At 44.7% G+C, this 27,949-nt stretch overlaps 2 protein-coding genes across 13 annotated transcripts in view; one reads left to right on the top strand and one right to left on the bottom strand.

The window, feature by feature from the left end:
- ROCK2 (Rho associated coiled-coil containing protein kinase 2) overlaps positions 1-5,394 on the top strand; it is a 132,196-nt gene extending 126,802 nt beyond the window's left edge. For 5 of the 11 annotated variants that reach the window (XR_015136417.1, XM_086325612.1, XM_086325608.1 and 2 more), the window contains 2 exons: positions 673-774; positions 2,025-5,394. Coding sequence is in view for 6 of the 11 variants with exons in the window: in XM_086325612.1 (XP_086181738.1) it covers positions 673-760 (88 nt within the window). In the remaining 5 variants the exon portion in view is untranslated. The remainder of the gene's footprint in view (positions 1-672; positions 775-2,024) is intronic. The other 6 variants (XM_086325614.1, XM_086325613.1, XM_086325610.1 and 3 more) reach the window with 2 other exon arrangements.
- Positions 5,395-6,330: 936 nt separating this feature from the next.
- Positions 6,331-19,557, bottom strand: SLC66A3 (solute carrier family 66 member 3). Of its 2 annotated transcripts, none has more exons than XR_015136418.1 (8): positions 19,427-19,557; positions 18,980-19,164; positions 15,935-16,017; positions 15,780-15,849; positions 11,484-11,672; positions 9,880-10,000; positions 9,076-9,117; positions 6,331-7,395 (listed from the first exon to the last, which is right to left on the bottom strand). XR_015136418.1 is itself a non-coding variant. In XM_086325616.1 (8 exons), exons 1-8 carry the CDS (start codon positions 19,466-19,468, stop codon positions 7,304-7,306), a joined length of 693 nt encoding a protein of 230 aa, XP_086181742.1. In that variant the 5' UTR covers positions 19,469-19,557; the 3' UTR covers positions 6,331-7,303. The 2 variants fall into 2 exon arrangements, 1 of the variants encoding a protein (XP_086181742.1); XM_086325616.1 differs by having other exon boundaries at positions 11,484-11,541.
- Positions 19,558-27,949: the final 8,392 nt, after the last annotated feature.

Raw genomic sequence — 27,949 nt, 5'->3', positions numbered from 1 at the left:
TAAACAATGAGAAAGTTACTTATGTTTTTAAAAATAAAAATGATTGCAATATTAGGTGATTGCATTGAATTGGAAAGGAAAGATACCCCAGTTCTAAGTCTTAATTTATTTGGCCAAGATAAGTTGCTAATGCTTCTTATCTACCTTTGATTTTTCCCTTATCTGTAGTTTTATGGAAGGCTTAACCTTTGGTGACCCATTGAACAAGTAGGGTCCTGCAGGAATTGAGAAAGCTACATTCTTAGAATTAATCGTCTTTCATACTAGGGTTTATGGTACAACTCTGGGAAAATGTGAGCTGACAATCCGGGCACTTCTGTGAAGGGAACATTGACACATGTTGAGCTTTCATAATTCTTAAATGGGGCATCAGGGTGGCTACATTTTTATGTCGGCCCAGTGGAAAGAAGATTGTGTCTTACTCCTGAATATTATCTGTGTCCTCTGTTCTGTGATGGTTTGGAAGGTATACCTGGTCAACATGATTATGTGTATTTGCATATAAAGAGAAAGACTTCTCTGAGTGCTTCCATCTCAATTTTAATCATGTTGTTATCAGTGAAGGGAGAGTTAAAATGTTTACAGCGTAACGTGTGATTTTTCGATCATAGGATATTAAGTTGTTGTTTCTAAAGAGTGTTAGAGTATAAACTTGCAAACCTCCTATTGCAGATTGCTTGATTTGGCATTTAAAGACTGGGATTGGTCATTTGATGATGTTGATGGTGGTGATGAGGATGACGATGTTTTTGATTTCTGAAGAAGTTAAATGGGGTAAATCAAAAAATGAGAAATGAGTTGTTTTAGTTTTTCCAAGTAGTGCATGTGGTTTGCACTTTGGGTTTTCATTCTTTTTTTACCAGTTTGAAATTTTATTGAGTTGTTTTGGATAGTATATATTTGAAAAATAGTCTTCAGACAAGTTTCTAACTGAAATTTCTATGTTAAGTATGAAAGCAAAATGCTATGTTCAGATTCCTTATTGGCTATATATTTTCAATACAGTTGGAATTATAATTTTTTATCTTAGGAATGAAACATGTAGAAATAACAAATGGAGCTAATTCTGATACTTTCTGTTCATTCCAAATAAGTCATATGCAGACAAGTAAAATTTACAGTGTTTTCAAGTTCTTACAGCTGTATTAGTTTGTGAACATAGCATGGGATTCCTTCTCCCTCCATCCCTCTCTTCTTGCCCTCTCTTTCCCTTTTTCTAACTTGCAAGAATTGAAACCATAAAAACTTTGATAAATGCTGTGAACTGGCTGTTTCTGATTTTGCTTTTTTTGTGTGATGTGAAATGTTTACTTTTTGAAAATTTAATGTTACTTTTGCTGAAGAATGCTAATGGTATGCTGTGAAAGCATCTTATGCTTTTAGAAAATGTCATTTGGTTAATAGAGGCTAACAGAAATTTGAATGAAAACTGAACCTCATGAGTTAAACCTTTTATATAGAATGAATGTAAAAGAAATAATGTCTATCTTAACCTAAGTAACATGTTGCAAAGTACATACTTAAATCACAAATTATTTGGATCTGTTTATAACCAGGATTTACAGAGTATTTTTTACATATATTTACTACAACAGTGTGTTTGTTCCCACTTCATAGATTTTTAAAATGTGGCATAGGGTGAAACAGCCAAGTAGAGCCTGCTCCTTCGGTCCACTCTTCTTTCACCCACACGAGGAAGCTAACAGTTAAACCTCAAATCAGACAGGTTCACTTGAGTTATTCATTGACATACCATCTTACCTTAATAGCCAGTTAACCATATTAAAACTTGTGTGTCATGTTTGTGGGCAATATGAAAAAATACAAGGAAGAATATAATTGCATGTACCTTGAAATAAGAAAAGTAAGAGTAAATGTGCTATATGCATGATTTAGATGTTAAAAGTATAGTAGCTGGAAGACTGTAGAGTTTGATGTAAATGGAATGCCTTTTCAAAGAACTGATCACAATCTCTTAAATTATTTCACTGTATCAACTGACTTTATTTTCCTTTTCTTTCCAGCTAACTGCCTTCTGTGAATGCAGTCATTATTCAAGGTGATCATATTCTTCTAGTTGAAACAAGACTGAAATATGATGGCCCAAAATTTATTAAAAAGTTATATTTTCCTGAGAGACTAATACACATATATATTCCCTCTATTCCTGCAATATAAATTCTAAATCTTGAATAGGTTTTCTGGGCTCCTTTGGAGCAACAAGTTGAACCAACAGTGATTGGTTAATAGAATAAGAATATCATGTGCAACTCTTCCAGACTTGTTCCATAAAGCTCTCCTAGCATCACTCACACTACATTGCATAAAGGATTTAGAAGAGTTACAGAAATCATCTTTTCAGCTTCAACAGAGAGATTTCACCAGCACATTTGCCAGAAGAATCTGGGAATGGATTCCACTACAGTGATAGAGACTGCGTCTTTAAGAAGTGACCATTGTAGTGTGTGTGTGAATACACACACACACATACACACACACACACACACATAGTACTGTAATACTGCAAGAGGGTTTTTTAACTTCCCACTTTATTTTTTTATAAACATTAATCAGATATCATTACTTACTGCAGTTGTAACTATGCACTTGTATAAAGCCATAATGTTGGAGTTTATATCACTCATTGTGTGTACCTGCTGGAAGCTGCATGTTCATGTTTAAGCAGTTATTGTAACAAGAAGTTTGAAGTTAATTATATCAGTTTCTTAATGCTTTGTAATAGGCAATTTTACCCATTTTGAATGCCTTAATTTAATTTTTTTCAAGATATCCACCCTTTCCTGTATTTAAAACAAAAAAAAAAAGTATTTGCCAGCTCTTAGGATGCAAATTTGCTTTGCAGAAGAAAATTAGTGCACTATTTTTACGCATAGTAGTTATCATTGTCAGCCTATTTTGATTGTATAACAGAATTTTGTTTAAGTATTGGTGATAGAAACAGTAATGGGTAGGATTGGAACTAATATATCTTTTATGTATATCTATTTCTCATCTGACCTCTTTTACAGACCTCAGTATTAGTGTGTGACTATGAAACATTTTCTTTGCTTTAATTTGCTGGTTACCCTAGGTGTGTTTTTATTTCTGATAAAGCATTTGTGACTTTTTATATTTTCACATTCAAGATTCAAAAAATTGTCTCAAATACAAAGAAAACTAAGACATACTGTAGATATATTTTAAGTATTTAAGTGTGATCCCGTAAACACATGACTGTGTATGGCAGCATTTCATTATTGTGGCTGGGAAGCAGTGGCCTCAAAGGCACTTAATTTTTATTTTTTTAAATGCTATTCAAGTTACATACAGTTTATGCAGGACTATTCCTGCTTTATTTCTCATTATCCCAGAAAAGTATATGTTTTATACTGCTACAGTGTACATCAGTGGTGAGAATCAAGTAAGGAAAAATTCTGTGGTCTTCTGTCATCCTCTCTGTGGATATTCATGTGCACAGAGTTTGGCATGATACTGACATACATCATCCAATATTTCTATGAAGGAAGTAGACATTTTTCATTGATTCCTTCTGGGGTCAGTGTTGAGGTGTTTAAAGAGTTAGATCCCCAATTATAGATACTATTGTGGAAATTGAAGAGTGGCCTTTGGCTGCTGATGTACTGAAACTGAATCTTGTTCTTACATTGTCCAGGCTGCACTCTTCCATGCTGTCTGTGCTAAAACTAGATATGCATGCCATTTCCCTTGCAGGTATGTTCTGGTTCGGGGGCACAGCTCTTTTTTTTTTTTAAGTAAGATTAAAAAATGAAAAATATATAAAATTTATATAGAATAAATATTTCCATTCATTAGACTTGTTAAAAGGAGACTGAATTAATATTTTATATAGAGATTTTGTTACACTATGGGAGGTTCTATCATATTATTCTGAATTGGAGAGTATATATATATATTTTTAATAAACTTTATTAAGGTGAAATAATTTGAAGTTTACACATGAGTAATTGAAATATTTGAGTAAAAATGGCAAAAGTTTAAATTTTGAATGCTGTATATATATTAGAGAATATGGAGAATCATGGTGTGATGCAACTATAAAAGGAAAATTAATGTGAAGTTTTTTGGGGGGCAAAGAGATCCTAAGGGGCAAAAAAAAAATCTCTCCATGAAGATTCTTTACATTATATGGTTTGACATAAGGATTTATAAGGTCATTTGTCCAGCCAGTGGAAATGTGCTTAATAAAAAATTCTGACCTTGGGTAAGAATTTGCTTTATACCCTGTTGCTGGTTTCATGTACATACATGAGTGCATGCCCCCATCCAAATGTTTTCTTCCCAACACTCATTAAATATGACATTGACTTGGTCTAACAACCTGCTTTTGTGCCAGTTTCTTTTTCTTGAGGCTCCAAAACCTCCAAGATAAAGTTAAGACCAAAAGTTGCTTGTTTCCTCACACCTGATTTCTCCTAGAGCCACAAATACCTCCTTTTGAGAACTAAGAAGTAGTGAATACTGGGATTTTCTTAGTTGGGTTGTTTTTTGTTTTTGTTTTTTTTACTTTTGTGGGAATACTGAGGCAAAGCAGAAGGAAAACTGGTGCCAGGGTTACTGCTGAGGATGACTGTCTAGTGCATGTTGAAAAGTATTAATTAAAAAAAATGCTACCTAGAAGCAAACTTAAAAAAAAAAAAACCTAAGTTTAAAATGCTCTGGAGCTAACTAAAGGATAAGTATACCAATAAATCTAAAATAAAGGTGAGTTATTTTTAAGATTAACCTGTGCTAGAGTTACACCATTCTGGCTGTGAAGGCTCTCCTTTATCCCAGTTTATCTGTAGATGCTCAAGAAAAAATACTCTAGGTTGCCAAACCACAATTTGAGAAGTTATGCTGCTGCTGTTAATCTATTACAGGATTTGGGTGGTAAAATAGAGAAGCTGGACACTATATTACCTTATGGAAACATGCTTTAAATAACATGTTTTAAAAACCCAATGAGAGCAAGTCACTTCTGAGTTTCTTGATCTCTGTTGACACTGCTCCTGACTCACCTCTCCTCCCCTGGAATAAGACGTCAGTTTCCCTGTATTGTGAAGATACCATAGTTGGTTTGTAAAGCACTTTGAAGAATAAGCACTGTGTGACAGTGCTAGATATTATGTTTGGGGGGTTCTCTCCTTGATTCCCTTCCCCATAATAATGAGTTTTGTTTGGGGTTGTAATAAGTTATGAATTGCGTGGTTTAGATAATCATAAATATTTGATCAGCTGTCCCCTTGAACAAAAATCGTGGCGCTTCCCCCCCCCCCGTTTTTTTAAAAATTCTGTTGCATCTTTGTAGTATTGTAATTGTATTTTATGCCTGCTTTTTATATTAAAAATTAAATAAAAGAAATTAAGACATAAGCATTTTCCTACTTTTCCTGTGAAATACTCTTGCAACCTTCTAAAATTAACCCCCCAAAATTACCTTCCCTTAAAAGAGGGGTATAGCAAAGAAATCTTAATTGAGGTTACACACTTGGGGATGTTCAGCCCCTATCGCTTAATCCATGGAGAAATACAAAATCAAATTTCAACTAGGAGTTTGTATCTAACATCAGTATTTTAAGGAACATGCAAAATTGAGAATCTCATTTGAGTGTCAAGGATAAGGAAAAGAAGCAGTCTATTTTGGTAGAATAGTGTGCTGACAAGTAGTTTTCTAGAAAGAACTTTTTGGTAATCAGTGGGGTCTTTTCTAGGATACCTTGCTGGCTATCTGATCTGGGACAGATTATTCAGTATGGGCTTCAGTATTTTCATCTGTAAAATGGAGACTGTTTACCTACAGGATTCTTGTGGGATTAATGATGTGTACAGAATATTTGGGGTGGCTCTAATGCATGTTCCTTTCCCTTCCAAAGGGGAAAAATTGAGAACCCTCCACCTACGATACTATATTTTCTCTAAGGAGTTGCTTTAAGCATTGATAAAGTATAGAAGGGGAAAAATTGAGAACTCTTCACCTATGATACTATATTTTCTCTAAGGAGTTGCTTTAAGCATTGATAAAGTATATCTAAATAAAATATTTGTTGGACTAAAAAAATCACACAGTTTATACTACTTGGCAGATGATAACTGCATATGAGAAAAGATTTACTTGGACTTTTTAAAAAATGTTAACTATAATTTTTAAAACTATAGAATGAATGACTTGTTTTTTTATTTTTAGATGCCGTGTTTCTCTTCCTGTTGGTCCCAAGCAGTAGTTCTAAAAGGATTAGTCTATATTTTTAAAACTGCACCTTACCTAACTTAAAGCTAATCACATTAAAACAATTCTGTTTTAAGACTCAGAAGAGTTCAAAATAAGTTTATTTTACACAGGAAACATTTTCTAATAAACATCATTTACTTACTGCATATAATAGAATAATGCTACTCAATTATTAGGTGAATGTTTTTAAATGTTAGGTCTTATAAGCTTTTATAGGAAAATACAGTGGATAATCTTAACAGCATGTTTAGAGTATGATACCATAATGAGAATTAAATCCATGAGAGCTTGGCAGAACCCAGCAATACCCTTTGCTGCATATATTTTCAGTAGGCAAACTCTGGTTGAGGTTGGCTGTATTTTGTACCAAATTCCAGTAACAGTTAATTGTGCAGGTGGAATCCTTTTAAAAATGGCAGCACTGTGCTTGAATCTCGAAGTATATTGGGATTGCCTCTTCATAAGTAGAGATTGCTGGTATCTTTTGTTACTAAATGCTTAAAGGTACAGTATGAAGTTAGAGAACTACTTTGGTATATGCGTTCAAACCAGTTACATTTTTGCTTGCCTTGATATCTTTGCCAAGGAGGTATTTCATGATAATATGATATAATAAGGCCATCCTATTACATCTGTATTACAACATTCATCCCAGGAAGTGGACCCTGGTTAAGTTATTAAAATTTCCAAAATCCCACTGCATTCATGTGCATTTGTGTTTTGGAGAGGATGTATTTCTTAAAATATTTTAAAAGTTGAGAAGTAGATGTAATTAGTTCCCAGTCAAAGCTACCTCCTCAGAATGGGCTTTCTGGAAGACTTCCATCCATCACCAGCTTTCTCAGAATTGCAGATGTCTTAAGTGCTACCTTAACCTAATAAAGTAGGCGCAGAGGATTTTTAAAAATCAGCATTTTTTAAAAAGTGTTTAATTGGGCTTTTTCAAGTCTAAAGTATCTTTGGCACGGTTGACTAAACTTATGATTTAGCAGTGAGCTTTTTTTTCCTTTGGTTCTGTTATTCAGAATCCACTTTGTGTATAGGAATAATCCATCATTCAGACTTTATATTGGTCTTCCGGTAGTGAAGTATTGTAGCAGTTACCCATATGTTTAAGGCCAGCATGATCACGAAACGTGTAAGAACTGAAATCAGTCAAAAAAGAAAAGTGTGTATTAAAAAATACTGTTTTCACATAAAATCACCACCTTCTCTAAGTAGAAGCCTAAATAGGCTTAACGTCGCCTACCCACCACCCAAAAGGAAACAGAACTATGGATCATGTCAATGTTAGTGCAGCTGTGGCTCCAAATATTTCTGGGGGAGAAATGGTCTTATCATTACTACCTCTGGCCACTTGGCCTGACTTCATGAATAATTTCATCTTAAATGCTTAATTTGGAGGAATCTGACTCTGGTTGGTAAATGCTACAACTTTTTAAAAACCTGTTATCATTTTTTAAGTCTTAAGGGTGGTGGTATCTTAGAAAATTCCATGTTAATTAAGCAAAAAGTGGTACACTGCAATCAGTTAAGATAATTCTGAAAAATGTCAAGGTATGTTTTATATTAAAGTAACCATGACAATGTGGCTTTTTGTTAAAAAGGAAAAAATAATCTCAATGACTTGATGAACACTCCTGATAAATAAGGTTTATGAGACTTAATGTGTCTTTGGGGTTGTAAAACACTTTTAAGATAGATGAACTGTTTTTAAGAGATGATTCTCAGATATACTGGTCACTTTCATGAACAGCTGTCACCTTAGATATAAAACAAATCACAATTAGAAGATTCTTGACCTTTTAAAATCAATTTTTAATATGAAATTTGTTTTGTTATTCAATTATGGTTTGACTCTCCTTTGCAAGCAAGAATTCACATCCTGTAGGGAAGCCTCAGGTTTCTCCCTTCCCCACTTGACTCAGGTATACACTCTGGCCAGACACTTTTCAACCCTTCTCTCAGAGCTAATGTAAAGTACTTGAGCCAAAGATAAAACCCTGGGATGGGACTAGCAAATGCATCCTGCTGCTTTGTGGCACTATGTCTCAGATAAAATGAACTTATTTAAAAGGTCTACACACCAAGGACACATTTCTAGTCTTCATAGAATAAATCACCCTACCTGTTTTAATAATTTTTCCAAAGATTTATATGCTTGAAAACTCAGCCTAAGGAATGAACGACATTCTCTTTAACCCAAGTTTGTTTTCTCCTCCATCATGGTAACCCTTTAAAAATAACAGAACAAGGAATGGAGTAAAACGATTGTGTCACTCCCGATCCTGCTGCCTGTGGGCAGTTCTCTGAGGCTCCCTGCCATTGCCTTCCCTCTCATTAGACTCAGCCTGGGGCTCTCCCGCCAGCCCTGCTGGTGTTGCTCCATCCTCCTTGCTCACAACCTCCATATGTGCTGCTCCTTGTTAACAGTCTCTTCGCTCGTCATCCCTCTCCCCTTCAAATTCATCTTCCCAGCTCCCTCCAACTATGTCAGGCTTCCTTGTTAGGTGCTCATCCTGTCCTCATTCGAAACACTTTATAATATTTTTCAAACATTGTGTGATGACCTCACTCTTCATTTCCACTGCTAGAGTGGAAGCTTTATGAAGATAGGAATCGACTATCTTGTGCATGTTCTATCTTGGATATGGCAAGAGGGTGCTTAGCACTATACATGGAGACTGATGAGGGCCTGCAGTATACTGCAGCTAGCTTCCAGTGGGGCTAAACTGGCTCCGTTAAACCCCAAGATAATTTACAAGTGAAGGAGGCAGATGGTGTAAAGTTCAAAGAGGACGTGGGCAGAAAAATATTGCGCTTACTTGTAAGATCATTGGTGGTCATTAAAGTTGTCATTATTCTTGCTGTAAAAGAAAGATTTCAGCAATAAATATCAACTTCTCAGACATTTCAGTACTTAGCAAATATCTTTCCATTTTAAATACAGGAATACACGCTAACTGTTCTTGAAAGATCTGAGTAGAAGAGAACCCTGGATGGAGAAGCTAGTAGTTTAAGATTTTAGAAGAAACATGAAAAAGTATAATTCAAATATCAACAATTAGTAAATCTAGTGAATGTAATAGCTCTGGACATTTTAAAAATGTTCCTACCTAGAGTATATATTCATTTTAGGTAGTTCCTGCAAGAATCCAAATGAACAGCGGAAATTCTAAAGTTGAGACCAAACACACTATGGCTCCAGGAAAACTCCACTGCTGCAAATTATGTTCATTCACAAAAGTCAATGTACGATTCTCATCTCTTCAATTTATTACATCATAAACATTCATATGTTTAAAACAAGTTAGTGGATTTAATATAATCAACTTGACGCTTTGCAAACATCAGGAGGACTGTTAATAATAGGTCATATTTTTGGAGAAAAGTGTCCTTTTACATTTTTTTAGCAACTGAAATACAGATCTTGCAAAAAATGGAGAGTAGTGTGCACGAAATCAGTCTTATAAATAAGGATACACTAGAGATTCAAGAGTTAACATGCAAAGGATTTAAGCTCAAGGGATTATGACCCTTGGACATCAAGTTAGCACACCCCTCTAGGCAGACACCCCACACACACACACCAACAGGGGACACCCCATCAATTAGAGTTGTGTTCTTACCTGCACAAGTATAAGAAGCGAGGGTCCATGTCAGAGTGCTCACGGCTCCTGAGTCCCTGCTCTTCCACAGGTACTGGAGCTGTGCAAACTTACTGGCTGCACTGATGAAAGTGCATAAATTCTGTTTGAAGATAAAACAGGAGGAAGGACTCCCTTAGTTTCAAATGCAGAAGAGCACCAGATACTGAAAGCCCCTTTGAGGGGAGAAGGGGGGTTATGCTTTTCGGGATTCCCCAATCAGGGATTGAACCTGGACCACCAGAGTCCTAGCCACTGGACCACCAGGGAGTTCCCTGAAAGCACTTTTGAAATCAAGCTTTCATGTCAAGTAATAACCAACTTGCACAAGGACAAAAGCCAAGTTTCATGATAAAGAATGGAGGCAGCAGCAGCATTCTTAGGTCTAACCCACCAACCCCTTCAGGTGAGTAACCAATGTGCAGCAGCAGGTAGGATGTAACCGAGGGTAAAAATCTGCAACGGCCACAAAGGCTTATCTGTCCCCACCTGCCAATAATAAGTTGATGTATAGATAGTACAGTAGAGAGTGGGGGCACCATACTGCTTTGCACTGAGATTTATAAACTCAAAGCAGCAAGCTGGGGCGCATCAGCTCTGAGTTTCCGGCTGTTCTGATGAGCCACGTGGTGAGACTCCAGCCCTGTGCTCCATGACCTCTGCTCCCCAATGAGATTAAGAGTACAGCACCCTCTACCCTGAGCCAGGCCCAGGCTGCCATGGTAATGTCACAAGGCTGAGAGCCAAGTCCACTTTCCAACAAGATGCTGGAGGTAGAATGGGTCGAAATCCAGGAGTTCGGGTGTGGCCAGCAGTGACCACCAATTAGTTCTGCTCCTTTTCCCATGAGGTAGAAAAGTTCATGTCAACCACCATTTGATCTTTGGTCAAATGCTTCCTGACCTGCTATCAGAATCCTATTCTTACAGCAAGGAATTTCTGGCCCTTAACCAAGGAAGGAAAAAGAATACAGCACTTACCTTTTTCCAAGGAAGAAAAAAAAGTGTTTAGGGGGCAAAGTTAGAAAAATAATGAGTATGTCATCCATATATAATTACTAACCTGATAATATGGCACTAGTGGCAAAGAACCCACCTGCCAATGCAGGAAATGTAAGAGACATGGGTTCCATCCCTGGGTTGGCAGGAGGAAATGGCAACCCACTCCGGTATTCTTGCTTGGAGAATCCCCATGGACAGAGGAGCCTGACGGGCTACAATCCATTGGGTCACAAAGAGTCGGACACAACTGAAGTGACCTAGCACCCAACCTAAAACTCTTCACTTCATGCTCAGTTCTTCACTCGACTACTAACTCCACAATCTGGTTCTCGAGGGCTCCCCCCACCAAATGAAGTAAAAATATTGTGCCATACATTTAAGTGAGAATAATGTATTTTTAATATTCGGATAGCACTGGGCTTTCATCCCAGCATGCTTTGGTACAGCTGCAAAGCACAGGGGTGCTTTCGACACAGCGGGTTGAACACTGGATCTATAAAACTGTTTGCAGGGCAGATGTCACAAGGAAAAGAGGGAAGACAGACTGCTGTGAACACACGTTCTTCTCTGGGGCAGTTTACTCACCATGGCCAGATCTAGGATCCACTGCTGCAGAGTGAGGATGAACCAAGCAGACACACAGCTTACCACATGCTAAGGGACATAGCAACGGCTTGTTGGCTGGCAGTTCCACCACCCGACCGTGGAAACAAACCAAGAACACAGAGGTTACACGTCTAAGCCAAGTGTGGACTGGGAACAACTCTGCTAGAACTTGTCAGTTTGGAAAAGACAAAAGTGGTCCAAGTGAACACTTGCTAAGGAGTTCAAAAGCACAGAAGCAGAATTCTGGAAGAAAATTACAAAGAACCCTGTGTTCTTGGACCCATCCTAGGGCTGGGAACGTTCCAGATGATCTCAACTGCCCATTTTATTCTTGACCATGTAGACCTCTCCAACATAATGTCAACAGTTAACGCACCTTTGATGTAAGATGTGACACAGTATATTTTTATTATTTTAAAACATGAAATTGTGGGATCAGAAGCCTCCAGGGTCTAGCCATATCAGTCTGATTAAAAGCCAAAATAATCACAGCAGTCTAGAAAGTGAAAGTCGCTCCGTCATGTCTGACTCTTTGTGACCCCATGGACAGTCCATGGAATTCTCCAGGCCAGAATACTGGAGTGAGTAGCCTTTTCCTTCTCCAGCTGAGCCACCAGGGAAGCCCAAGAATACTGGAGTGGGTAGCCATTCCCTTCTCCAGTGGATCTTCCCGACCGAGGAATCAAACTGGGATCTCTTGCATTGCAGGCGGATTCTTTACCAACTGAACTATCAGGGAAGGATCCTCATTTGCTATCATCTCTTCCAGAATCATTCCATTCCAGACACAATAGTATTGCTATTCCTTGAATATTTTCAAGCATACTTCATCTGAGCCCTCATATACTTAACTGTTTATCCTCTTCTTAGGAAACTTTTTCACCTGATATCTTTATGGCTTGTTGGCTCACTTCCTTCAAGTGTTTACTCGTATATTACCTTTTCAATAAGTAGCTCCTTGTCCACCCTATGTAAAACTGAGATACCTCCTGTCTATTACCTTTCAGTGCTTTATTTTTCTCTGTAACTCATACCATGCAACATTCAATATATTTAGCTTATTAAATATGGTTTTCTTTCCCACATAACTTTTGTGAGCACAAAAAGACTGTGCGTAGAACAAGACTGGCTCATAATGCATGTTCAAGGATCGACTAAAAAACTAGTTAAACACTTAGGATGCCTGATACAGGAGACGTCTTCTGCAAAATTGTTGTCACGTGAAACTGTTTACTGGTTTCCTCTTTCCTGCTAACTCCAGTGTAGAAATGACACAGTTGGGTAGAGCAATGCTAGGAGACAGGAGAAATGATACCTGAGTGCCACCAAGCTCAGTGATGCTGCAGGAAGACAGCCCGGCTAGAGAAGCAGAAACAAACACAGAAGTTGGTGGCCAAGCCAGGGCGCGGATGGCCAGGAGCCTCTGCCGTGACCACAGGCAAGTCATTTTGCTTCTCTCAGCCTTGGTTTGCTTATCTGCAAAATGGGACTTAATATTCCTTTACCCCATTCATCTCCTCACTGCTTTGTGGCATACTGTAGGGACTCAAGAGGCTGCCAGGATTACAATTAATAACATTATTTAAATGAAGAGCTTTGAAACAATCTCTGTGCTCAGGTCAGTGGAACGAAATACAAGTCGATACCAGAAAAGGCAACCTGAATCTAGGAGGAGGAATTTTGTTTTTCAAACACTCTCTAATTTGAATTTTAAACTACTGTTGCCCAATTCTGTACCATTGCACCTCATTCCACTCATTCCAGACACACATTTTATAAAACTTAAGCAGCCGTAGCAGCAACTGAGATCCTAAAGATGACTTATTTGTAGAGTAGCCAGACAGCAAATTAAAATACAAGACATCCAGTTAAACTGGAATCTCAGATCAACAACAAGTGATTTTTTAGCATAAGCATGTCCTGCATAGTATATGGGACCTACTATTACTTATAAAAAAAATGCACTATTAACATGGCCACCCTGCTTACTTGCGCTCTGTAAGTCACAACTGGAAGAAGGAGGTTATAAACATATTGCTGATACCTAGAGTTGCCATCGGAGAAGGCAATGGCACCCCACTCCAGTACTTTTGCCTGGAAAATTCCATGGACGGAGGAGCCTGGTAGGCTGTAGTCCAAGGGGTCACTAGAGTCGGACACGACTGAGCAACTTCACTTTCACTTTTCACTTTCATGCATTGGAGAAGGAAATGGCAACCCACTCCAGTGTTCTTGCCTGGAGAATCCCAGGGATGGGGGAGCCTGGTGGGCAGCCATCTATGGGGTTGCACAGAGTCGGACACGACTGACGCGACTTAGCAGCAACAGCAGCAGAGTTGCCATCAGCACCCACATTTTCTAACCTACAGCTCACCATTTGCACAAAGCTGCTGCATTTTATTTAAAAAGTAAATCCCACCATGCTTTTCATCTTTAAAGTACTTTTTCTAAAGCTTTTTTTAATCAGCTAGGGCTGACCTTGAAGCATTGAGGGGCAGTAGAGTCATGCGCTCCCTCTTTTTTTGCAGAGGAAAACTTAGTCTGGGGGCTTACAACTCGATCCAACAGCGGAGGGTCAGGACTCAGTCCGCACCCAGCTCCCTTCTGCAGACAGGCTTTTAGTACAACAGCCACATGACCCTGCCACCTGCTCAGCTCCCCTTGTACTCCTGGTATTGTCATTCTGGAAACAACCCTAAAAGGTAGGCATTTTGCTGCCTCTTCATAGACAGAACAGCTGCAGCCCGGAGGGCTGGGCTTTATGGTCAGGGCCCAAGGCCATCCAGGCAGCAGGCATGCTGGGGATTCCCACCACTCCACGCCCACCTCCTCACATGCTCTACGCAGACGAGGCTTGGCCATCCCGCCCCCCTTTCCTCCACCCTGAAGCTCAGATCATGTCACTGATGTGGCAGTACTGACTGCCACTCAAAAAGGCTCTCAGCCTCTTAAGGAGAGTGAGGTTCAACAAGAGAATAACGGGAGTTTTGACAAGCAGAATGAAGATGGAAGGCAGGCCCACGTGCACAGAAAATGCTGAGTGACATGAGAGGAGACAGGTCTGTGTGACAATCGGAGTCCGGGGAGACCTGAACCAGCTGTCAGGAGCCCAGACCCACCCACTAATAAGCAGTAAGAAGCCAAGCTGACCAGGTGTGTTAGTGGCATCGTGGTACAGACCAGACATGCCTGTCAAATGGGTACGTTTCGGGGGAAGGAAGAAATGTCTCCTCTTCCCTAAAGAAGACACGTGGACAACGTGGCTGTTAGCAGAGGTGTTCCTGCAGCCCAGCCTTGAGGTCCTAAGTCTACATTCCACCCGGTGGGTCAAGGCACTGTGGGGTACCCTGGTCTCAGAGGGGAGACCCCAGGCACAGACATCTCGGGCATCCCTGGGCTGAGGAGATACACTCGCCCACAAGGAATCTTACCTTGGAGATTGCTTTTTCTTAATTTAACCAAAAGAATAAATATCTGGTAAAGGATCCTGCTTTAATAGGGCTTCCATGGTAAAGAATACACCTGCCATGTGGGAGACCTGGGTTCCATCCCTGGGTTGGGAAGATCCCTTGGAGAAGGGCATGGCAACCCACTCTAGCATTCTTGCCTGAAGAATCCCATGGACAGAGGAGCCTGGCGGGCTCCAGTCCATGGGGTTGCAAAGAGTCAGACATGACTGAACGATGAAGCACAGCACAGCACAGAACCCAGAGTAATAACATCCTACTAGCAAAATGGGTGGATGTGAGAGTTGGACTATAAAGAAAGCTGAGCACTGAAGAATTGATGCTTTTGAACTGTGGTGTTGGAGAAGACTCTTGAGAGTCCCTTGGACTGCAAGGAGATCCAACCAGTCCATTCTGAAGGAGATCAGTCCTGAATATTCATCGGAAGGACTGATGCTGAAGCTCCAATCCTTTGGCCACCTGATGCGAAGAGCTGACTCATTGGAAAAGACCCTGATGCTGGGAAAGATTGAGGGCAGGAGGAGAAGGGGACAACAGAGGATGAGCTGGTTGGATGGCATCACTGACTAAACGGACATGAGTTTGAGCAAACTCTGGGAGTTGGTGATGGACAGGGAGGCCTGGTGTGCTACAGTCCATAGAGTTGCAAAGAGTCGGACACCCCTGAGCTACTTAACCATCTGAGCTACGAGGGAAGCCCTTGTTCTGTACCTCCTGCTGAACTGATTAGCAAAACTAAACACACCCTGCCACCCCACCCGGTCCCAGCTCCAGTCCCAGCTCCGATTCTCAGATGCTGAAAGGATACATGATGATGTACGGCACTGCCCGTCTCACATCCCCATTGAAATGGAAGACACACAGCAGGAGGATGAGATCTGGAAAGGAAAGGCTTTGAGTGGGGGCGGGGAGGTGCTGAGGGCCGAGGCTAGGCAGGGGGAGGGGGGCGGCGGTGTCGGTTACCTTGTGCGATGAGGATGGGGAACTCCAGGTATGTCAGCAGCGGGTACTCATAGTAACACTGGTACCGGAGGAAGACCAGGAACCTGGGGAGACGGAGGACACTCCTGAGGTCAGACTCACCCGACCCCCACAGCAGGCAGGCCTGGCCCCCACCCAGGAGCCTAGGTTTGTGCGCAGAACCCGAGAACTGGAGCTGGGCATCAGCAAATGGTAAGGAGGGAGGTACAGAACAAGGGCTTCCCTCGTAGCTCAGATGGTAAAGAATCTGCCTGCAGTGCAGGAGATCCAGGTTCGATTCCTGGGTCAGGAAGATCCCCTGGAGGAGGAAATGGCAACCTACTCCAGTATCCTCGCCTGGAGAATCCCATGGACAGAGGAACCTGGCAGGCTACACAGTCCATAGGGTGGCGAAAGTTGGACACAACTGAGCAACTAAACCACAAACCACCACAGAACAAGGAGGATGAAATATCAACCAAATCATCTCCTCGACTTCTGGAGCTGGGCACCGGGGACTGCCAAGCTGCTTCGGATGGTCAGTTAGAAACAGATCTGACCAGGAAGAGGAAGAGACTGGGCTTCTGGACCCAGGCCTGCCTGTCTCTAAGGCTGGGCACTTCAGAGGCCCCAGGCAGCTGCCTCAGAAGGATGCACTCAAGAAGCTCAGGAGGCCAGGAAGGACCTCTGAGGGGGGCTGAGAGCCATCCTGGGTGGGCGTCCCGGGCACTGGGCATATGAGGGCCCAGCAGTGGGCTGGGGAGCCTGTGTTTTGAAAAGAAGGAACATCCTGCGATGATTCCAGTGGCCTCCAGAGTACTGTGGGGGGTTAGGGGGGTAGGGGGCAAGAAAGGGGGACTCTTCAGTTCCTTTAAGAAAATTCTAGCCCTGGAGAGGCTGCAGCGTGGAGGGGTGGGGGATAAAGACCCCAGGGTCCCTCCTCTCAGAAGAGGTCTGAGCTTCCTGCCTTCCCAGCTCACACCCTGGCCAGTCCAGCCCCTTTGGAATCTAAATGCCTCTGTCGTCATCCCGTCATCCCCTCGGGTGTGTCTCCCGCCCCCCCAGGCCCTGTGTCCCCCTCAGGGTGAGCCAGAGCCTCCACAGACCACGTGGACTTAATGGTTCACATCTCCTAAGCCAGGAAGGGGTGTGACCACAGCCCCATGCCCTCACCTAGGGCCACCCTGTGACACTGGCCAGCACTTAGCCCTCTGGCTACCTGCTGAGCCACCTTCCTGAGACCACCTGGACTCATCCCTCCAGCATCACCTGCTGAGGGTGGAGCCCCAAGGGGAGCGCAGACTCTGAGACTTGGGTACTGGGCTCACAATCCCCAGCAGTTACTAACCTCTGGGGCCTCAGCTTCCCTACCTGTAAAATGGGGACAAGAGCACAACTACCTCATTCCCTGTATCTGCAGATGCTTTAAACCTAACACCATGTCTTTAGCATCTTTCTCTGGCCTCACTGCCTCCAATCCAGCTGCCGAGCTTCTGTTTACAAGGGTCCCTGCCTGGAGGGCCTCCTTCTCCAGGTGGCTACCTTTTCTGGTCCCTGAGAGGATGCCCAGAGGTTCCCCTGCCCTGGAGCAGACCAGGGCATCCCCTGTCCTGAATGATGAACTTCTCAGTTCGGTTCAGTTGCTCAGTCCTGTCCGACTCTTCGCGACCCCATGGACTGCAGCACTCCAGGCCTCCCTGTCCATCACCAACTCCAGAGCCTACTCAAACTCAACGTCCATCACTTTGGTGATGCCATCCAACCATCTCATCCTCTGTCATCCCCTTCTCCTCCCGCCTTCAATCAAAGGGCATGGCAATCCACTCCAGTATTCTTGCCTAGAGAATTCCACCGACAGAGGAGCCTGGAGGGCTATAGTCCATGAGCTCACAAAGAGTCAGGCACGACTGAACTCAGCAATTATCTATTCTCCCCCAGAGAAATGGGGGAGCACTGAGGCAGGGAGCACTTCCCCAGAGGGCCCCCCAAACCGATGGAGGTCACACACCCTAGGGTTGGCCCCTCTGATGGGGGTGTCCCTGGAGGGACCCCACAGGTCCCAGGGTGGCCCCTCACGCCTTGTGCTCTGGAGGTCTCCCCTTTCTCCCACCCTGTCCCCTACCTTCCTTTTGGCGGGAGAAACTGGGTCCCACCAAGCGGGCTGCCCCGACCCAGAAGTGCTTGCCCAGGACCCACCCTCAGAGTTGCCCGGTGGTAACGAGTCCGCAGGCTGGCGCGGGGCAGGTGGGGGGTCTGGGCCTCACCGGGAGAGGAGCTAGACTGCTGGGTTCGGGTCTTTCCCACCAAGTTTACAACTCTGCTTTTCGCTGTTCAGGTCTTTATGACTATTACTTTGCTTATTCAGAATATTACTACTTTTTCTGTAAACTGAGGTATAACTGATATACATTATATTAGTTTCAGGTGTACAGCATAATTCAGTATTTGTATATATTGTGAAACGATCACTGCAACAAGTCTGGCTATCATCCATCACGTTCAGATCTTTAAACACTGAGTCAGGGCACCCACTCCTGACTTTTAAGGATAAACCAGCTCTTGAAACAGTCTTCAAGTGCCGACTGGAGCGCCAGCTGAAGTCCAACTCCAACTCAAATTCCCCTCTACCTCCAAAAAGCTCTGCCTTCTCTGACACCTGGGCACCCCCTCCTCCCGAAGGGTGTAACTTTTAAAAGCCAGAGGGTCCAACCCCTCATTTTATAAGTGAGGAAACCAAGACCTGAGATAGGGGAGGGTGGGTTTAGAGAAAATGCACACGCGAGTCTCGAGGGGCCAGTGGCCTTGCTCAAAGCGGGATGACTGGTTTTGTCATTAACAGGTGGAGTGACGATTTCTCTGAGTGTCGGTTTCCTTATCTATGTAATGAGCGTGCGCCCACTTTCGTTCCGGCGCAAGGCTGGGGGAGCAGCAAGTATGGAGAGGAAGTGAGCAGTCCGGGCAGGCGCTACTCCCCGCGGCCGGGGCTTTTGGGCTCGGTTCCCCGCGCATCTGCTTTAGCAGAGCCGGGGAGCTCCCGGGCTTACTCACCCCGCCAGCTCCAGCAGCAGGCTCGGGAGGCTGATGCCCCGCGAACTGCGCGCCCCCAGCACAGCAGAGATCTGCGGCAGCTTCAGCGCCGCGCACACGACCAGCGTGCTCCAGTTGCACAACCACAGCAGCGTCTCCATGGCGCCCGCTGGGCTGGGACTCGGGGGTTCCGCCGGTCGGGCCGCCTGGCGAGGGGAGCCGCTCAGCTCTCGGCCGCCGGGTCCACCGATCCTTCCGCCTTTCCTGGCCCCCACCCGCGGGGCCGCCCCGTCGAGGTCCGCCCCTCCGCCTCCCCGCCCCCGATCTCCGCCCTCGGCCCTGCCCAGGGGCTTCCTCTCCCTGAGTTCATTCCGGCCCCGGCTGGTCCCGCCTCCTCCCCCGGTTCGCCCCCACCCTGGATCCGCTCCGCCGGAGGTGGGGAGGGGGTCTCGCCTCCTGGGTCCTTACTGTCGGGGTGCACTCCTCCGCCCTGCCCCTGGTCCGCGCCATGCATCGCCCCGCCGGCCGCTCCCCTGGTCCTGTCCCTCCGCCCCCGGGCCCGCCTCGTGTCCTTTGCGTGCTGTTCCCGCTGCTGATTCACTTTCCCGCGATGTGAAAAACAGACTCGAGCAGTTCTGAGCCTCCGGGCGACGCCCAAGAAGGGGCCGCTTTCCCACGGGTCGGGGGTGCGGGGGACAGAGCTTGAACCCCGGAGGGCGAACGGGCACCTCTCGCGGGGGGCAGGGACCATTTTGTTAAGAGTTTATTACTTCTGAAACGTGTGTTTTGTTTTGTTTTTCTTACTAAAAATTTCAGAGATAGACTTTTAAAACAGCCCAGCTTATATCTGTGCGGCCTCCGCAATTTAGACACGGAGAAAGGACCCAGGTCCGGCCAGCCTTTCCTCCTGCTGAGAGCGGAGGGCGCCCCATCCCTGAACTGCTCTTTCCTGGGGGCTTGGTCCTCTACCCTGAAGACTACTCCGCCAGAGCCTTGCACTTCAGCGCTTGAGTGAGATTTTTTTTTTTTTTTTTTTTTTTTCCTTAAGGAGGTAAAAATAGATTTCTATTGACAAAAGAAGGAACTTAGACTGAGGGATCGGGGCGGGGGGTGTGTGCATTTTCCAAGTTTTCGAAATGGTATAGGTACTGAGTCAAGAGTAAAAAAACAGAAGAAAAAAAAAAAAGTCGCATAAATGCACTGCCAGAAACCACGGTAAAGAAAAGAACGTTGCCTGGGTCTCCAGTTCTATAAGGATCAAGTCGGTCAGCCCCTGCGCTCGACCACCTCCCGTGTGTCCTGAGGGGAATTCAAGAGGGAGGAGACCAGGAAGCTTTCTGTGCCCGGGTTTACTGGCTAGCTAGTTAAGACACGTATCTAAAGAAAAATGAAAAGCCCTGAAAATCATCCCCTGGAGAAGGAAATGGCAACCCATTCTAGTATTCTTGCCTGGAAAATTCCAAGGGCGGTGGAGCCCGGCGGGCTACAATCCATGGGGTCAAAGAGTCAAAGGGAACTGAGCTACTAAGGGAGCACACGCATGGGATTGCTATGCTAGACTACTTCTGCATAGGTTTGACACAGTCTGTATTAAAAGCAAGTATAGAAACAGAAGGAAGAATGGTCATGAGGTCCTGTGACGCTCATTTTAAGGTGAGGATTCTGAGCTCCAGAAAGGTGAGGGAACCGAAGTCCCCGACTAGATTTAGTCCTGGTGTTATTGATCTGGGCTCTTGAACACTTTGCTCAACAGAAATCGATAAGAGGGCGGAGGAGACATTCACGCAAGGCTTTCCTGGGTCTTGGGTTGAGCCTGAGTGGTGGCTTAGGTGGTCTGTCCACCCCACTGGTATTGCTGTGGGCAGGAATCAGGCATGGTACCCTGCTTTTGCTCGCAGCACCTCAGAAGTGACAGTTGAGTTTTGGCCTTGTTGTGTCTAATTACTCATACTTTGCCCCAGCTGCCCAAGTATGCAATTATTTTTAGTCCCTTATCGTTCCTTTGTATTTTGTTGCTGGAGGAGACATTTGTCCTGGTAGAACTACTGAGGTAAAGAGTCCCAGGTCCCAGCCTGTCTCACTAGGACTAGATGTGCTTATTGCTCTTGAGATGTCATTGTCGCTGCCCTCTCAGGAGTGTGTGTGTGTGTGTGTGTGTGTGTGTGTGTGTGTTGTATTTGTCTGCTTGAGCAGCATTAACAAACTGCCACACACTGGGGGTGGGGGCGGGGTTAAACAACAAGAAATTATTTTTTCACACTTCTAGAGGCTGGAAGTCCAAGGTACCAGCAAGATTGGTTTCTGAGGATGCCTCTCTCCTTGGCTTGTAGACAACTGCCTTCTCTTTCTTCTGTATGCACATCCCTGGTGTCTCTTCTTATAAGGACACCAGTCCTATTGGCTTCAGGCTCCACCCTTAGGAACTCACTTAACCTGGATTACCTCTTTAAAGGTCTTATCTCCAAGTTTTATGACAGTGTGGGTTGGGGCTTCGACACGTGAGTTTTGAGAGAACACAATTCAGTCCATGATAGAAACATGTAGATGTTCATACACGCTCTGTATATACCCACATACATTTTATTGATATGTATATGTTACATGTATATGTTACCAAGTCCAAGCTTACTCTGCTCACCGTGGGATAGGCCAATCAATCCGAGATCAAGTGTTGGGACGAGGAAGGGACTTTATTCGGGAGCCAGCTGACTAAGAAGATGGCAGGCTGAAGTGAAAGTCATGTTTGACTCTTTGTGACCCCGTGGACTATACAGTCCGTGGAATTCTCCAGGCCAGAACACTGGAGTGGATAGCTGTTCCCTTCTCCAGGGGATCTTCCCAACCCAGGGATCGAACCCAGGTCTCCTGCATTGCAGGCGGATTCTTTACCAGCTGAGCCACAGGAAAGCCCAAGAATACTGGAGTGAGTAGTCTATCCCTTCTCCAGGGGATCTGGTAGCAAATTCAAATGAGTCCCGTGAGCCACCAAGACAAGGTCCTGGGAGATGACAAACTTTGGAATTTTGTAACTTCTGGAACTTTGGAGGGTCCAGAAGTTCTCTGCCAAGAAGAGCATGTCAATGAGGGCTCGACTGCAGACCACAGAATCTGTAGTAGTGGTAGCAGCGTTAGTCGTCCAGTTGTGTCCGACTCTTTGAGACCCCCGTGGACTGGAGCCCCCCAGACTCCTCCGTCCATGGAATTCTCCAGGCAAGAATACAGAGTGGAGAGCCATTTCCCCCTCCAGGGGACGGAATCTGCCTCCTTCAGTTCAGTCGCTCAGTCATGTCTGACTCTTCAAGACCCCATGGACTGCAGCGTGCCAGGCCTCCCTGTCCATCACCAACTCCCAGAGTTTACTCAAACTCATCTCCATTGAGTCGATGATACCATCCAACCATCTCATCCTCTGTCATCCCGTTCTCCTCCCACCTTCAATCTTTCCCAGCATCAGGGTCTTTTCCAATGAGTCAGCTCTTCGCATCAGGTGGCCAAAGGATTGGAGCTTCAGCTTCAGCATCAGTCCTTCCAATGAATATTCAGGACTGATTTCCTTTAGGATGGACTGGTTGGATCTCCTTGCAGTCCAAGGGACTCTCAAGAGTCTTCTCCAACACCACAGTTCAAAAGCATCAATTCTTCGGCGCTCTGCCTCCTTAGTGAGCTAATTAGTATTTCGAGGTGCTAAGCAGAGTGTGGAGTCAATGGGAGGGTGAGCAGGTATGAGGAAGCCCTCAGGAACAGCTTCCAGAATGTCATGGCCCTGGGAGGGGAGTGGCCGCGGCCACCTCCACTGCTGTCCTGGTGGAGACCTGGTCACTCCTGGTGACCAGGAGGGCCGCCCAGTCAGGGCACTGGGGACTGACCCCCACAGCAGCCGGCCCAGCTGACCCTGAAGGACTCGCCACTGCATCTCTGAGCTTCCAGAAGGGTCCTGGGTTTTGCCTTCTGCTCTCCACTGCCCTTGAGAAGCCTGACGGCCAGGGTGTCACATCCAGCCTCCTTCCTGCCTCTCTTGGCTCTCATGGTCAGGGTCTTAGCCTGCGACACAGTGACCACTGGGCAGTGCCACCAAGACCTCGAGGGCCTTGGACAAAAGACAGTTTCTGTTTGTTATTCCCTAGTGGGTGCTGGGGAGTGGTGGGAATCACGGAGGGCAAATCTAGTGGAAGCTATTTGTTGTCTGATGTGTTTAGGTATCAAAGCTGGAGGTTGAGGGCTGAGGTCCCCGATGTCTCAGGGGGACTTCCATCTGAAGTCCTGGCCAGGTCGGTCGTGGCTTCTTGTCTCCTTCCTGTGAGCTCTCGGGGCTCTGGTGCTCCGACCAGACTGCAGCGCTCCCAGGGCTGAGGAAGTGGCCGGAAAGCAGACGGGGCAGCTGGAGAGGGCCCGGGACACGGGGTGTGGGCAAGAGAGGGTGAAGGGCTGGCCCTGGGGACTAAGCACAGGAAGTGTGGCGGAGACAGCGAGGAGTAGCCCGCCGTCACCTCACGATGCTGTCGTTAATCATCTCAGGGCCAAGAGCGCTCCCTGCTCTCCATAACCTCTCTCTCTCTGTTCTTCTGAAATCCTCTGCTGCTCTGAACACCCGGAACCGGCTGTACTTGGCCACGGACCTGCAGTTCTTCAGTTCTGGGCTGTCTCCTGTGAGCAGCTGAGCGCAGTGGAGGAAAGAGGGCATAAGGGTGCCTGGTCACGGGGCAGGGAGGAGAAGCTGGCTCTGGAGGAGAGAGAGGCGGTGGGGAGGGGCAGGCGTGCTCACCCTGGATCCGGGATGCAGTCTCAGTTATGTTGAGGTATACTTTCAGATTTCACTTGCAAAGAGAATCTAGACAGTTGACTAAGTGTCCCCCATGGTTTCAATAAACCAGCTCATGCTCAGATCCCATGCTTTTGGTGCGAGCAGTTCCTGCTTTGGCACGTGCCACGGGGATAGCCCTGGCCTCCACCCTGGATAGACTGTTAGTCAGTGGACAGTTACGTCATGTGGAAAGAGTAAAATAGGGAAGCAAAGAAATTCCTTTAAAAAAATCTTATTGAATGGAGGACAGCGTGGAGATTCCCTAAAAAACTGGAAATAGAACTGCCATATGACCCAGCAGTCCCACTGCTGAGCATACACACCTAGGAAACCAGAATTGAAAGAGACACGTGTACCCCAATGTTCATCGCAGCACTGTTTATAATAGCCAGGACATGGAAGCAACCTAGATGTCCATTGGCAGATGAACAGATGAGAACGCTGTGGTACATATACACAATGGAATGTTACTCAGCTATTAAAAAGAACACATTTGAATGAGTTCTAATGAGGTGGATGAAACTGGAGCCTATTATACAGAGTGAAGTAAGTCAGAAAGAAAAGCACCAATACAGTATATTAACGCATATATATGGAATTTAGACAGATGGTAACGATGACCCTATATGTGAGACAGCAAAAGAGACACAGATATAAAGAACAGACTTTTGGACTCTGTGGGAAAAGGCGAGGGTGGGATGATTTGAGAGACTAGCACTGAAACATGTATATTATCATATGTGAAATAGATCGACAGTCCAAGTTCAATGCATGAAACGGCACTGACAGCCAGTGCACTGGGACAACCAGAGGGATGGGATGGGGAGAGGTGGGAGGGGGGTTCAGGATGGGGGACACATGGACACCCATGGCTGATTCGTGTCAGTGTATGGCAAAAACCCACCACAATATTGTAAAGTAATTAGCCTCCAATTAAAATAAATTAATTAATTAAAAAATCTTATTGAAGTATCGTTGACTTACAATATTGTATTAGTTTCAGGGACCAGATGCCACGATCTTAGTTTTCTGAATGTTGAGCTTTAAGCCAACTTTTTCACTCTCCTCTTTCACTTTCATCAAGAGGCTTTTTAGTTCCTCTTCACTCGATGGGGAAACAGTGGAAACAGTGTCAGACTTTATTTTGGGGGCTCCAAAATCACTGCAGATGGTGATTGCAGCCATGAAATTAAAAGACGCTTACTCCTTGGAAGGAAAGTTATGACCAACCTAGATAGCATATTCAAAGGCAGAGACATTATTTTGCCAACAAAGGTCCGTCTAGTCAAGGCTATGGTTTTTCCAGTGGTCATGTATGGATGTGAGAGTTGGACTGTGAAGAAAGCTGAGCACCGAAGAATTGATGCTTTTGTACTGTGGTGTTGGAGAAGACTCTTGAGAGTCGTCCCCTGGACTGCAAGGAGATCCAACCAGTCCATCCTAAAGGAGATCAGTCCTAGGTGTTCTTTGGAAGGTCTGATGCTAAAGCTGAAACTGCAATACTTTGGCCACCTTCTGTTAAGAGTTGACTCAGTGGAAAAGACTCTGATGCTGGGACGGATTGGGGGCAAGAGGAGAAGGGGATGACAGAGGATGAGATGGTTGGATGGCATCACCGACTCGATGGACATGAGTTTGGATGAACTCCGGGAGTTGATGATGGACAGGGAGGCCTGGTGTGCTGCGATTCATGGGGTCTCAAAGAGTCGGACACGACTGAGCAACTGACCTGATCTGATCTGATTAGTTTCAGGGGTATATCAAAGTGATTCATATACAAATATATTTTGATTCTTTTCCATTAAAAATTATAAATTACTGAGTATAGTTCCCTGTGTTATACAGTAATTCTTTACTGTTTATCTATTTCACATACGATACTGTCTTTTTCTTAATCCCATACTCTTAATATATCTCTCCCTCCCATCCTTCCCCTCTGGGAACCATAGTTTTCTCCCCTATGTCTGTAAGTCTGTTTTTGTTTTGTAAATAAGTTCATTTATACTCTTTTTAAGATTCCACACATTAGTAATATCATCAAATATGTGTCTTTGTCTGTCTGACTTGCTTCATGTAGTGTGATCGTCTCCAGGTTCATCCATGTTGCTGCAGTTGGCATCGTTTCATTCTTCCTTATGGCTGAGGAATATCCCATTATATATATATCTCTCTCACATCTCCTTTATCCACCCATCTGTCAATGGACATTTAGGTTGCTTCCCTCTCTTTGCTGTTGTAAACAGTGCTGCCTTGAACATGTACACGTATCTTTTCAAATTAGAGTTTTCATCTTTTCCAGATGTATGCCCAGAAGTAGGATATATTTTAGTTTTTTAAGGAAAGTCCATAATGTTCTCCATAGTGGCTGTACATATTTACATTCCCACCAGCAATGTAAAAGGGTTCCATTTTCTCCACACCTTCTCTAGCATTTATTATTTGTGAAGTTTTTGATGATGGTCATTCTGATCGGTGTGAAATGACTGTAATTTTGATTTACATTTCTCCAATATTGTAATTAGCAATGTTGAGCACCTTTTCATGTCCTTTTTTGACCACCTGTGTGTCTTCTTTGAAGAAATGTCTATTTAGGCCTTCGGCCCATGTATTTTGATTGAGTGGTTTGGTTTTTTTTTTGATGCTGAGTTGTATGAGCTATTTGCATGTTTTGGAAGTAGAGCCTTGTCAGTCGCATCATTTGCAAACATTTTCTCCCAATCAGTACGTTGTCTTTTTGTTTTGTTATGATTTCCTTCACTGTTCAAAAGCTTATAAAGTTTGATTAGGTCCCATTTGTTTATTTTGAAGTGAAGAGCTTTCCTGCAAGCATCAAAGGCTGATGATCCACAGCAGCAGTGACAGCGATAGATGTGTCTGGAATCTGCCGAGTGCCTGCTGTGTGCCCCGGTGCCTGACTTTCATTAAGTCGTTCCACTTATCCCTGGAAGCAAGGAGGCTGTTCCCATTTTGGGGTGGTCTTGGCTGGGAGTTCCTGCCCTGGCACATGGCCCAGGCTCCTTCTTTTCCCTCCCTCTATCTTAGACTCTGTCATTTTGCCCCAGGACCAGCCGTAGGAGAGCTGCTCCAACCTGGGGCCTAGCCCATCCCTGCTGTTCTGTGAGTGCTGGCTGCCCCAGGGACGTCTCTGAAACCTGGGATGTGCGAGACAGGACTTGGGTGTTTTGTCAGCCTCCATTGTCCTCCCAGCCTGGCCTTTACAGGCTGTATGATCTTGGGCCAGCCCTTGGTTTTCCTTGGTCTCAATTTCTTCATTTTAAAATGGGGATCACCATACCCGAGGGCTTCCCAGTAGCTCAGTAGTAAAGAACCTACCTGCCAATGCAGGAGACACAGGACACAAGTGTTCAATCCCTGGGTCGGGAAGATCCCTTGGAGAAGGAAACAGCAACCCACTCCAGTATTCTTGCCTGGAGAATCTCATAGACCAAGGAGCCTGGTGAGTTACAGTCCATGGGGTTGTGAAAGAATTGGACACAACTTAGCAACTGAAACAACATCAACAGTAACAACCATACCTGCCTCGTAAGGTTAATGAGAGGGACACAGTTGGCGCTCAAAATATGGTAGTTCCCTACCATGTGCAAACTAGCAAAATGTTTTGGGGATTTGTAGACACTGGCTTTGCTCCTGGAGCTGTGGAGGAGGGCGGCCCTGGGTGGAGTCAGGTGTGGATCCTGAAGGCCACACACGTCCCAGCTGGGACATCCCACGGGCATGATGGCTGACCTTAGGGGCTTCTCTGTGTCCTCAGGAGGGTGTGGGGGGTGTTCTTCCATGCACACCCACTGGGATATCTCTGCAGCCCATAGTAGTGTCCCCATCTGGAAGAAGTCTGCTCTTTCCTGTCCGCACAGTTACCCAGCCTGTCACATGAACCTGACCCCACTCCCCGGGCCTCAGCTGAGCGGAGCCAGGCAGCTCCCTGACTGCAACTGGCTGGAAATACCTTCCAGGGAACATTGGCATCAAGCACTGAGTGACTCCGTTCTCAGTCCATCTCATCAGTAGGCGAACCATCAGCTCAGGGGCCATTCCTCTCATACGTGCATTTAGAAGGTCCCCAAGCCTGTAGAAAGCTTGCAAGAATAGTTCAGGGAACACTTACATGCTCTTAAGTTTATCAGTTGTTACCACTTTTATCCACCTTTGCTTTATCCATCACTCGCCTA

The sequence above is a fragment of the Bos grunniens genome, chromosome 11 (genome assembly GCF_055505025.1).
Source record: "Bos grunniens cultivar Pamir isolate PY7600 chromosome 11, Bosgru_T2T1.0, whole genome shotgun sequence".
NCBI classification, from domain to species: Eukaryota; Metazoa; Chordata; class Mammalia; order Artiodactyla; family Bovidae; genus Bos; species Bos grunniens.
This window is presented reverse-complemented; position numbering and strand designations above follow the sequence as displayed.